The following is a 13,078-nucleotide window of genomic DNA, read 5'->3' as shown; positions in this document are numbered from 1 at the left end:
ACCATGTATTTTCTATGACCTTGAAGGTGATGCTTTAAATCTGATTTCAGTTAATGCAAATATTTGGTTTGTCTCTGCCCTGTTTGGTTATGAAGTTTAAACTTCATTACCCCAGTGGCTGAATAGCAGGAGATGTTTCCCTGCCAGCCTCCTGTTAGAGAGGATCCAGTGCCCCAGTTGGACAGCTGGGGAGGGGGAGCTTTGTATTAGGCTGCAAATTTCAGTTTTTCTGTCAGAGTCTAATAATTTCCTCCCAGGATCAGAACAGTACTGTGGTTGCTCAGTATATTTACTTAAAGATAAGTGAGGATGGCTGCTGCCCTGCAATGCAGGAGGACCAGGGTCCTGCAAATATCCTTGGGGGCACTGACATGGCTGGGGGTGCACAGCCATGAGCCCTCCCCTCTGCAGATACACTCTGGCATGTGAAAGAGGAAGGCTACTGATGTAACTTCATTTTCAGCACCCTTCCTCATTTGTCTCTTCTGTTTTTTTGCTGTGTAGGCTGAAGACCATCATAGGAATGGGAACTGGAGCTGGTGCCTACATTTTAACCAGATTTGCTGTAAGTTTTGTGGCACTTCCCTAAAGCCTCAAGCCTGATTTCCCTTACACATTGTGATTCCCATAGTGTCCATGGAGAATTCCTGCTCTGCTGTGCCCAGTTAAGCATGCAAGCCAAGCTTTTAAGTGAAATACCACAATCTGCAGGATAGCTAATCCAGAAGACCTAGATTTTCCATTTTAAGGCCTGGGCTCTACCCAGTTAATTTGCAGAAGGTTTTTATAATGGGAGTTCTCTATTTAAACTGAGGGTGGAGAAAAAGTTAAATCCTAATGTTCTCCAGCTGCTCAGTTCAATTGCTTTAATGATTTTTTTTTTCCATACATGTGCTTCTTTTCCGCAAGATAAAGCTAGACCTACCACTTTCCTCCCCATGATATAATTTGCTAATTTAAATTTTTGCTGACTGTCGAGCTGCAAAGGATATCTGACAAATCTTAGATCTTCTCTTTTGCAGTTAAACCATCCAGAGATGGTGGAGGGATTAGTTCTCATTAATGTAAATCCTTGTGCTGAAGGTTGGATGGACTGGGCAGCAACTAAGGTAAATATCTTTAAGTTAGAAAAATGAATCTTACAGCAAGCCTGTGGGATGTGAGGAGTTTGGCCACCTTGTATGTCAGGCATGGCTGCAGATGCTAAACATCCTGGGCTAATTCCTTTTGGGTTTATTCTTCCATTTGCAAAAAAACTTCATACAGAGCTAGTGATAACAATAAATCCTTTGAGAAAGCAGATACATGTGGCACAGTGGAGCTACTGGGACAATTCCTAGCAGCTCATAACTGCTGGGGAGAACAGTTCACCTGGACGTGGTAGTTTTGGAAACAACTTTCAAGAAAATGTCAAGTGTAGTGTAGCATTCAGTGCTTTCTTGTCCATGGCTTTGTTACCAACACAGCCCAAAATATGAAGCAGAGCACAGAAGAATGTCCAGAACAACATCCTCCATGTTTCAATTATCTGTGAGTCTTAGATGCCAAAAAGACTCAGAAAAGAGCATTGGCTACAGATTATTTGTACAACCAGAAGCTGCTAACATAAAATAAACTCCTAGGAGAAACCTGCAGAGCCAGGATGTAACATTCTTTCAAGCTTAGTTACTAAATACACTCCCATATCAAATTTATCAAAATAAAGTGAGAGACAAACTTATTTAAATGAAATGCAGTAACTTTTCTATGCTGAAATGAACCTCCTGACCCATTTGGATTCTCACCCAATGCATCAGTGCATTAAATTCTTCCATATCTGTGCCTCTGCATTCCACCTCTCAAGGGGAGTACTGTTCACCTCAGGAGCACAGCAGGTGCCTCATGTTCTTGTGTCCTTCCAAAGCAGGAGCATTTACTGTGGGTTGTGAGCTTTTGATCCCAGTTCCATTGCATTGTCAGGGAGGAGAGTGGGCAGTGGGGTTCAGTGACACCCACCAGGCTGGTTTGCTTGGTGTTCCTGCAGGGAATGATTCCCTCTTCCCCTAGCAGTGTGTTCCCTGTACAGCAGCATTAGTGAAGGCATCTGATATGAATGACTCAAACCCCTAATGGTGTTTTAGTAGGATTGAGGGGTGGGGGGGAAATATCACTTCAGGATATTCTATATGTAGAGAGAGCATCCATTGGTCTGTTTATGGGTAATTGGAAGGTGTTATTTGTCCAGGGGCTGTGTTAATAGCAGATACTTAATTGATCATGCTGTTCAGATTTCAGGTTGGACAAATGCTTTGCCAGACATGGTCATTTCACATCTATTTGGAAAGGTAATGTTCAAAAGATTTCTCTGATGTATTCAGTCATCTGTGTTTACCTCCTGGGGCTGAGAGGAGTGCAGAAGCTTTCAGTCAAACAACAAAAGATGAATTAAACTGAGATAGGATTCATACTTGTGCCGCCAGCATTTTGGGCAGTATTCTGCCTTGGGGTTTTCTGTGTCCTGAGTACTCAAGTGCACCTCAGTTGTGACAACTCTAATAGGGGCAGATTCCTGCCTAGGCAGCCAACAATTAAGCATGATATAAGAGTTGTATATGCTCATGTTCTGAGCTGAAAAACCCCACAGATTTTTTTATGTAATATGCTTGTATCTCTGTGACAGCTGGTTATTGGTATTAACAGTGCTCTCCAGTCCAGTGCAAGCTTAATGTAAAGTGCTGGACTGTTTTTGAGGCTACTTTGCTGTGCTTGAAATTGTTAGTGAATGCAATGGAAAACTCCATTCCAGCAGAACAAGGAACTAATCTATAAAGACTTTAGAACCCAACTGTTTGATTGAAGTCCTCAAAGCTTAGTTATTTACTATTGTGAAATTGAGTTCCACATTACATGTTTTTGTAAGCTTTCAACATCTGCTTTACCCTGGAAACATTTATTAGGCTTCTTACCCTGAATCTTCTTCTGTTTGTTTTAAAACCTCACACTTGTCTGACTGTAACCATCTGCACTACAACATGTTTTGCAATTGTGAGATTTAAACATTACGACAAATTTGAGTTTTCAAATGAAAATTGTGGTACTGCAATCAGAAGCCAGTATTAATTCTGGATGACTTCACTGGGTGCTGAAAGCTGCCCCTTCCCTCAAGGTGCACTCCTGTTGTGCATCTCATATCTATGAGTCTGATACACAACAACTACTGTGCCATGTCTTCAGATCCTTTCAGAAAACAGCCCCTGTTCTGAACAATTCTGTCTCCACTTTAGGAAGAGATTCACAGCAACCATGACCTGATCCATACTTACCGTCAGCATATCATTAATGATATGAATCAAACCAACCTTCATCTCTTTGTCAACTCTTACAACAGGTAAATACATTTACCTGATTTCTAACTGGAAACTTTTAAGAGTCTGGCCAGCTCTTTAAGACAGTATTTCTTGTGTGATGGGATTACATATGTTCCCCCAATATGAAGTTCTGCTTATTAGTGCCTTTAGGGATCTCATCAGGTGGCTTGCTTATTGGAAAAGGACCTTGTGCATTTGTGGGGTGAAAGGTTGTACACTGGGACTGAACTACAACATTGATCCTTCATTCTAAGTGTGGTTCTACATCAGTTATGGAGACCACAATGCATTAAATTGTGATTAAATTAAGTCAATTAAATTAACATGTGTCTGTGCTTTCCCTAAACTAGAAGAATATAAAATTCCAGAGTATTAAAAGTCTTTGTCCTCTATTTTTTTTTTAGTCGACGAGACCTAGAGATTGAGCGCCCTGTTCCTGGAGTGAATGTTGTCACCCTTCAGTAAGTATTTTATTTCAGAGCTTACTGCAGGTTAGGGACTGCCATTAGGGAGAACTCCTCTCTTCAGACCTGGCAAACATATTGAAATTGAAAGTTAAGTAGTTCCTGTCACTGTGCATGTAAAAATTTGGGCTTACAAAGTACTTGAAAAGTTAGTGTGTTTAGATTCATGCAGAAATGTGTTATAGTTAATGGAACTATACCTCTAAAGGCACTTGAGCTGTGCTTATACAACCAAGAATAAAGAAAGCCCAGCTTAAAACCATTTAGAAAACCAACCAAACAACAAAAACTCCCAGGAAGACAAAGCAGGAGTGAGAATGACTGATAGATCATTTGTCTTTTGCTTATGCTCCAACTTGTGCAATATAAGTTGTGAAGTCCTTCCTAGCTCAGCTGCTGATGGTTATACACAGGGCACTCTGTTCCTCTGACAATCTGTTTGGAATTGGATGGACAGAACCAAAAGTTGGAGCTCAGGGGTCTGGGGGGTGGTAGGCAGGAGGCTTTGCTGATACACACATTCAATTTCTTATTAAGCAAAGAAGGAATAAGAGCACTGGCAAGGGCTGGTTTGCTGCCATCTGGGGAAGAGAACAGGTTCTCAGGCAGGGAATCAGAGCATATCACTAGATCTGCAGCCAATGCAGGATTTGATGTATCTTTAAGGTGCCTGGAATACAAACCAAATCATTTCCACACTCTTCACTGTCCCACCCTTCCAAAGACACAAAATGCAGCTCAGGGCAAGTCTGGGCTGGGTGGCAGAGATAACACCTCTCATGTGTGCTTCTTTGCAGGTGTCCTGTCCTCCTGGTGGTCGGTGACAGCTCCCCAGCAGTGGATGCTGTGGTGGGTACCTCGAGCCCTCTTTGTCACCCTGCTGGGGATGGGTGGGCGAGCCAAGGGGCTGCAGGAGGCCAGCAGAGCCCCTGCCACCCTGCAGCCCTGCTGGCTTTCAGTCCAGCCCAGTGGCTCTCCTCTTCCAGACCACAGGAGAGCTGCCATTAATTCCATGCTGTTTGTCCCTTCTGCCTGTGCACTATTATTTAATAGCTACCATGTTAGGAACAATCACCACAGCAGTTGCAGTGAACCGCAAATATTTTCCTTTGGAGAGGAATCTGCTGCTGGTATTTTAACTTGCTGTGTGGTGCTGGAGCTGTGCCCTGGGTCACTCTGCAAGTGAAGAGCTTCTTTTTGACCATTATAACTCTCCCCAGATGACTGGATGACTTCAAATGTTGTGCCTCAATGGGCATGCCCAGTCTGCTGGCCCATGGCCACATGGCTACTCACCACTTGGGACGCTACCAGATGACCCCAAATCACAAGATAAACAACACTTGTTTCCATTGAAGTCCCAGAAACAGATGGGAAAAGAAAGTCTCCAGTTCCCAAGTATGGGTTTGTAATGTGGAGAAAATGCAGTTAAAAATGTGAGCCGACTTACTTGGGTTTAAAGATGTGTATATGTATACACACACAGAGAATCATAAGACACACCGTTTAGTCTGAATTAAGCCAGAAAACAAGGTGTTGGATCTGTTTTCATATGAGTTCATACCTAAAATCTTGTGTGCAATGCCTTATGCTGCTTTTCTTTTCTATAGGTTGAATGCAACTCAAAGCTGGACCCAACAAGGACCACGCTTCTGAAGGTAATAACAAAAACTGTGCTTTTCAAAATAAACATTCCTCTCACATAAAACCAGTTGGATTAGCTAAAAAAAGCAGAACTAGAGTGATGTGTTGCAATACTGATAATGCAGTGAGAAGCCAGTTCTGATTTAAAAACACAGTTCCTTCAGGGTGAGAGTATTTTAGTGGGATAAACAAGACTAGGGGCTTCGTGTCAGAATTACAGCAAGGAATTTCTCAGCTCCTCCATTTTAGCATAGTAGAGATGAGAGTTGAAATGTTCAGTATTTCACATACCCATAACGAATTTGACTAGAGCTGGCAAAGATGATCTTGAGATATTTTGAAAGGTTTGAAAAGCTGTGAGCAGAGTAGGAGTGCAAACCAGTTCATTCTGTTCCTGTGCTTGCCTCTCAACAGCAGTGTCAGGTGAATCAACAACTAATCTATCAGCCACAGTTTGGTCAACCTGCCTTTTATGAGCGTACTGTCTAGGACATCTTACTGCTAATTTCCAGAAAAATTGAAAAAATGCACTTAAAAACAGCAGAACATCATGCAAAGGCTTTGGCTGATATTTGGCATTCAGAGTATGAGTGCAATCTTCAGCTTGTAATGAAGTAATGATGAAGTAATAGCATGCAAACAGTGAAACAAGTTTGGTCATGCTTTGCCAACAGCTTCTACTGCATCTCTCTTTAGTGAGCTACTCAGTGAAAATTAGAATAAATAAAAAATACTTAATTTTTTTTTCCTCCTAACATTGAAGAGTTCTGCTGCCCTATAATGTGGGTGTGGCAATCACCCTAAAATCTGACACGGTCTCAGTCTTTTTATCAGTGGCCAACCTTTGCTTAGTCCAGGGATATGCCTGATGCCAGATCCTGCTGCAGGCCTGTTTTTCTGCTAACTAATCCTAGATAGGATTTGGGGTTTCCTGTAATTTACAACTCTACTGTTTTCAGCTTGTAGTGTTCCTTGGAACAGGACTGTTTTTGTTGGGTTGACTTTGAGGGGTGGAGTGGCAGGAAAAATGAAATGCTCCAAAAATATTTCATGCACTCAAGATAGCTTTTCTCATTTGGCCTTCCCTGCTTCCCTTGGCAAGTCAGGCTGATGCTTGCCATCAGCAATCTCAGCAAATAATTTTTCCCCTTTTTTCTCTCACCTCTGAGCTTTAGGTGTTTGTTTTCCCTACCCTCTTTGTCATCCAGGTCAATACACAGTAATGTTATTGGAATTCAGAGCTGAACTTGCAAGCGGGACTAATAGGCTGGTTTCTAAGAAACTGGTAATTGCTGCCCAGCAAAAAGCATCTGTAGCTCCAGCTGATGCTTTCCCTGAGCATCAAGAGCCTTTGTGGTTTTCTGGGGTGCAGTGGTAACTTTATAAACATTTAACAGCTTGCTTTGATGCATTCATCCACATGTATGTTACTCACACAACAAAAGGAAGTGTTTTTCTGCCAGATAGCTGAAAAGGTCATTTCAATATATCCTGAGCACAACTGAGTTCCTCTGGCATTACTCTAACTGGCTGTTCTCATCCCATTTCAGATGGCTGACTGTGGTGGGCTCCCCCAAGTTTCCCAGGTAGGATTTGCTGTCGGAAATCCTACTAATCATGTTCTGCAACAAATGGGTGTTTTCCTGTAGGGTACTTGCTGTTCCCAAATGTCAGCCAAAAGGATGGTTATGATTTCATGAATAATGATGTCAGTTGGTCATCTGAGCTTGCTTTTTTCTTTAAAGAGCAATGAAGCACAAAATTAACATTGGGAGGGGATATTATTTTCACTGATGGTCTTAACCAAGTAAAGAACTGAGGTGGGAATGCAGAGGTATTACTTTATGCCTGTTTACTAAGGTAATGTGGATTAAGGCCTTAACCACTGGCATTTTAACAACATCCTTACTCGGGCTATTTATAGAATATATCAGGAAAGTGGAAGACAGGAAATAACAATGCTAGGGTATTGCAGACCCTGGCTCAGCTTGACTGATGAACTGGAGTTTCTAGAACACATTTAGGCATAAGTTCCAAGCTGCTAATAAAACCAGGCTGGCAAAGTTAAAATTTACCTATGCCCTTGTGTTGCTTCACTTAAAGAGCTGATTTGTAAATCAGCTTTGGAATGTGATCTAACATTTTAACAGATTTCTAAGAAATATAAAGTGGTGTTTGTGAACTTCAGGAAAAGCTAAATTTGTAATTGCCTGCAGCTGAATCCCTATACAGGCAGTGTGTGCTCCAACAGTAGGAACTGGGAAAAGGTTTTTTAAAAGCCACATGGTAGTATGTGCATTGCTTCTGTTATAGGGAGTCCATTCTTTGCAGTGTTTCAGAGAATTATGCAAAAAATATTTTCATGTGAAATAACTGAGACTGTAAAGCTGATGTGGCCACTGTTAGCAGAGAAGAACAGGGAGTGCCTCATTGCAAGAATTTTGGTTGTGGGCAGTTGTGCTGGTGTATGCCTGGTGCGCTTTCTAGCCCTGTACGCATAACTATCAGCTCTGAATAGCTGAATTTGTTCTCTGCTGATAGGAATTACTCAATTATCAGTCCTGGATGAACTACTCTGTACATTTTGTGAGGACAGTTGTTTTACTTTGGTTCACCTGCCTCAGTAACTGCACAAGTCAAGTTTGGAGCCAGGTTTAGACCATTTGTGTTCCCTGGATCTCCAATGCATGTATCCATTTTGTAAAATAATGGGGGGATGACTAGGGAGGGGAGTGATGGAATTTTCTTATAAATGAAGTTTTCATGCAGTCAGAAGAACCCAGATAATATTTAATATGTCCCTGTTAAAATAGAGCATCTGTGGAATATGTAACATCGTAATATAACCTACTGAGCACTGCCTACGATAACTCTGCCTCTCTTTTGCAGCCTGCCAAGCTTGCTGAAGCTTTCAAATACTTTGTTCAGGGAATGGGATACAGTAAGTATTGGTTTTATTGAATGGCTGATCTTGCTACTGAAGTTAATTGGGCATTTAAGCACCCAGAAGTCTCTGATCTCAGATGTGTCACTCTTTCCCTTTTGGAAATGCATTTTCAAGGGGAAAAAACACATGCTGTATCTGGGCAAAAACCAGTCTGAAAACCAAGTGATGTTATTAAATAGTAGAGAGCTTTGTAAACAGCTTATACCCATAAATACCTCTTTTACTTCATCTCAATGTTGTTAAGGTTGGCTATTTGTAACAGTGTCTCCTCGTGGCATCAAAGGATGAGGTTCATCTACTGTACACAGCATTTAAAACCTCATTGGTTTTAAATGAGGTTTAAAGCATCATTTAAACTTCTTTGAGTTGTAGCTGTGTTTTTTTCCACATATTTGCCTCAGACAGCTGCTGTGAGGATGCACTGTGAGCCTGGGCTGCCAGCAGAGGCTGAATATTGGAAAGTAATGGGAGGGCTGATGAGTCTCTTCCGTTTCCCTCTGGATTCTTGCAGGCACAGCAATGTGCCCTAAAGTTTCTTGAATCCCTCAGCCCTGGCCACTAATTCCACTGTAGTGATTTGGTCTCCTTAACCACATGCCTGGAGCAGGGGAGCATGTGAGGGTACCCTGAAAGTATCTATTCCACCATGAAGGCTCCTCCAAGGATGGTTAAGACTGAGGAGAAGGCAAGTGTGGTGGTGTTCACAGGGGTCCCAGGATGAGGGGAGGGATGAGAATCTTGACTCCATGTTTCAGAAAGCTGATTTATTATTTTATGATCTATATTATATTAAAAGAAAATTATCTATTAAAACTATACTAAAAGAATACAAGAAATTATATCATCAGAAAGCTAGAAAGGAAATATAATAAAATCTTGTGACTGACCAGAGAGTCTGAGACAGCTGGACTGTGATTTGCCATTAATTAAAAACAATCAACATGGGCCAATCACAGATCCACCTGTTGCATTCCACAGCAGCAGATAATCATTGTTGACATTTCGTTTCTGAGGCCTCTCAGCTTCTCAGGAGAAAAGATCCTAGGGAAAGGATTTTTCAGCAAATATGTCTGTGCCAGGCAAGGGCATTTTTCCATGTCCATGCAGCAAGGCATTAATGAGGGGCGTTAATGAAGGGCATTAATGGAAGGCTCTCCTTGCAGTGCCCTCTGCCAGCATGACCAGGCTGATGCGGTCCCGCACGGCCTCTGGCTCCAGCGTCACCTCCTTGGACGGACAGAGGAGCCGCTCCCACACCGGGGAAGGCACCAGGAGCCGCTCCCACACCGGGGAGGGAACGCGGAGCCGCTCCCACACCGGGGACGGCTCCAGGAACCGCTCCCACACGGACACGCGGATCGAGCTGACGCCCAACTCGGCGAGCAATGCGGAACAATCGAGCCCCAAGTCCATGGAAGTGTCCTGTTAGATGGCTCTGGGAGGTTCAAAACTGGTCACAGTGTGAAAAAGTGATGGATGCCCCCTGTGTATCACAAAAGCATAACTGGTATTAATCTCTAGCTGTTCTGTAGGATGAACTCTGTTCACCAGGGTCTGAGAGGGACCAAAGAAAAGAAGCATCTCATTTGCTCTATCGTTATTCTTGTGTCTCAGACAGCTGCTGCTATTGTGCCCTCCTTCAGTGGATGCCAAATTCTAAAGGATACTTGCCAAAAGCTGATGTGGTTGTAAACACTTCAGAGTCAAACCAGAATTGCTCAATACCCTCCTTTAAAATCAAAGCTGTTACAAGCCCCTTTATTTTATCTCTTCTTCTCTTGAAGTAAACTGGCACAATTTGAGATGAGTTTCAAAGCGGGGGAGAAAAAAATAACTGTTAAGGATGACTTTAAGCAGAGGAAATGAAACAAATGTGTTATGGCCTCATGTTGAAGCTGGAGTTGAATTCATTGTATATAGCTTGACTTCAAATGATAGAGAAGTTAACGTATCGTGCATTTATAGGCCTTCTAATTCATTAGTATTCAAGCCTGTTTTCCTATGTACAATAATATACTACTAAAATAGGCAATCTTAATGTGACTTTGAGATGAACTAAATCTTTAAGGTTTTTCATTTCACTTTTTTGAGATTTAGTTCCAGTCTTCCTTCCTTCCCCCCTCCTAGACCCTAAAACCTGCTAAGCCAAATGAGGACAGGATTTAAATTTGGTAAGCAAGGTAGGATTTCCTGTTTGGGAACTTGGGCCAAAGGGTTTACCAAACTGCAGAAGTTGGTGTAGTTGTAACAAGTAGGGTAGCTGTACATGCCAGCTAAGCAGAAACAGCTTGATATTTCCTTCAGAAAGCTTCTTATCTTTGCAGCTCAAGTTTTTTTGTGTCCAGCACAATTGTCATAAATTTGGAATTCTGTAAGCAAAGACAGATCCAGCTGTTCTTTGTCAGGAGAGATGAATAACTGTGGGATGGGCATGTAATTAGATACTGTACATTCAACTGCCACTAATTACTAGATTTGAAACTGATGAGATTTCACTGGTGCTGAAAAGTGTATTCCATGAAGTGGTGGAGCAGCAACGCTGCATGTCTGGAATGCAGTGTCTAATGACTTTGTAAATGTCATGATCTGCTGGTTCTGCATCTTTGCATAGCCTCCTTGAGTTGCTTTCTTTGAAGCTAGTGGCTTGATACCTTTCTGCCACTCAGAATGTCACAGTTGGGTGTTCTTAAGTTTGTCCTTCCATAGCTAGTGGGACAGGATTTCCACAGCTCCAGTGCATACCTGCTGAATTGCAGTCCTCACACAGACAAAAAGCTCAAATGCTGAGCAGTTAAATAGCAAATGTTAATACTTTGGGATTGCTTGTTCAGAAGAATGCCATCTAGGTTACTTTATATTGACTAACTTCAGCTCTTGTGTAGAATATCCATAACATTTTGTGGGAAGAACAGACAATTTCCAGAAAGAATAAAGCTATTGTGTAAAGTCTATCAAGAAAAGTTTCTTAATGAAGTATTTGTATTTATTTCAAAACAAATAAATTTGTAACTTTGCAATGTCTGGTGTCTTCATATTTTACCAGGAGCACAATAATCTTTTTCAGTCCAAATATATTCTTGTCATCCCTTTGTATCAATGAAGTCTTTCTGATTTTACTCAGATCTGTCATTCCCTGCTTTTGTACTTGGAGCTTTCCCTCCTCCAGCCTACTATTCTAAGAAAACAGCACACACTTCTTCAACTTTATTGCTGACTATTTTAGTACTAAAGGATATAGAAATACAGCAAAATATTGAGCCATGATATAGAGTAATATTTTCTGTTTGAACTTTTTTCTCTCTCCCTGGCTAAAGTAGTGTCTAGTGCACAGACCTGGGGTCTGACTTCCTCACTGGAGGTGGTGCCACCCTCATTGCATCCTTTCTGATCTCTAAATCCATTGATGTGATGAATTCCCCATTCATATCTGGAGTTATTCAGGCCTCCTGACTGAAATTGCAGATGCCATTTGGATTTTCTGAAGGTGGTTCTTTTTGGAGCTCTTACAAGAATGTAACTTCAGGAAAGTAAAGATTAACCCAGTGACTTACTTAACATACTGGAGTTTTCAGGGACAGGTGCTTTGATGACTTTGCAGGAACTATTTTGGGCTGCTCATTCCTCCTGTAGCTCAAAAAAATCCTGTGATAGGAAGATGCAAAAGAAAATATTTGTCATGTCTGAGCCAAGGCTCTACTGGATGTGATGATTCAGCAGTCAGGACTGGACTGATACCAGCAAAGGGCTTGACAGCCAGTGCCAGTGAAAACAGCAGCAACCTGTGCCAGCTCATCTTACAAAAGAGGGGCAAAGTTGGGTTCTTTACTGAGCTTTTCTGGGAATGGCTAATCATTCCTTCCACAAGGACACCATGGTGTGCCTGTCAAGCCCAGGCAGTTTATTTTGGTTTAATGGGGAGAAATACATCCAAGCCTTATTGCAGCACAAAGGGATCTGCAAGCACTTCTGAGCTGCAAGGAGTTGCTAGGATCACTACAAATGTCAGCTTTGCCATCAGAGTGTTCATTTGGCAGAGAACACTGTGTTCCTGTGCATAAAAGCTGGAGGGCAGCACAGGGGAGTGGTGTCTCACCTTTTTCAAGGAGTTATGACTCTTTTCCCTGCAGTACTGCTCTCCTGGCATCTTTAGCTTGTGTTGTAACTGAAGAGATGCAAGTGGCTTGAAGATTCATCAGAAATTTTTATAAAAACCCTTCCTAGACCTGCAGAAGCTGACTCCTGCATTATTGTTGGAGACAAAAATAGCCTGGATATTGTAGAGTCATTAACCTGGAAAATGGAGCTGGGGTCTCACTTTTCTCCAAGTGTGAATGGCCACCAGGGAGCTACTGTGGCATAGAAGAAATTCTGACTGGGTAACAGGAGATTTCCAGAAAATACCCAGTTTACTTCTCACAGTGCTTTTGGGGCCATAAAGAAACAAAAGAGGATGGGCTCCCAGGGACCGTGAGGTTCCCTGATTGCATTAGTGTATCTCAATGCCAAATCTTTGCTGTAGTGGTGCTCTTCAAAATCACTAATAGAAAGGATGTCATTGCTAAAATCCAAGTTATTTCCACTTCTGCCTGGGCCTGGACATCTACTGTATAAAAATCTGGCTAAACTTCATGCTATCCTTGCCCTTCCCTGTCCTTGCAGAGGGGGAGTGGAGGAGG

The 13,078-nt window shown here is 42.0% G+C and overlaps 1 protein-coding gene across 2 annotated transcripts in view; it reads left to right on the top strand.

Annotated features, from left to right (window-relative positions):
* NDRG1 (N-myc downstream regulated 1) overlaps positions 1-11,419 on the top strand; it is a 39,954-nt gene extending 28,535 nt beyond the window's left edge. For both annotated transcript variants that reach the window (XM_064706715.1, XM_064706713.1), the window contains exons 7-16: positions 505-565; positions 1,023-1,109; positions 2,268-2,324; positions 3,264-3,367; positions 3,752-3,808; positions 4,609-4,660; positions 5,422-5,469; positions 7,006-7,041; positions 8,345-8,396; positions 9,566-11,419. In XM_064706715.1, the coding sequence (XP_064562785.1) occupies positions 505-565; positions 1,023-1,109; positions 2,268-2,324; positions 3,264-3,367; positions 3,752-3,808; positions 4,609-4,660; positions 5,422-5,469; positions 7,006-7,041; positions 8,345-8,396; positions 9,566-9,831 (820 nt within the window). In that variant the 3' untranslated portion in view covers positions 9,832-11,419. The remainder of the gene's footprint in view (positions 1-504; positions 566-1,022; positions 1,110-2,267; positions 2,325-3,263; positions 3,368-3,751; positions 3,809-4,608; positions 4,661-5,421; positions 5,470-7,005; positions 7,042-8,344; positions 8,397-9,565) is intronic.
* Positions 11,420-13,078: the final 1,659 nt, after the last annotated feature.

The sequence above is a fragment of the Zonotrichia leucophrys genome, chromosome 2, assembly GCF_028769735.1.
Source record: "Zonotrichia leucophrys gambelii isolate GWCS_2022_RI chromosome 2, RI_Zleu_2.0, whole genome shotgun sequence".
Lineage (NCBI taxonomy): Eukaryota > Metazoa > Chordata > Aves > Passeriformes > Passerellidae > Zonotrichia > Zonotrichia leucophrys.
Note: the sequence above shows the minus strand (reverse complement) of the source record. Positions and strands in the feature narration are given on the sequence as shown.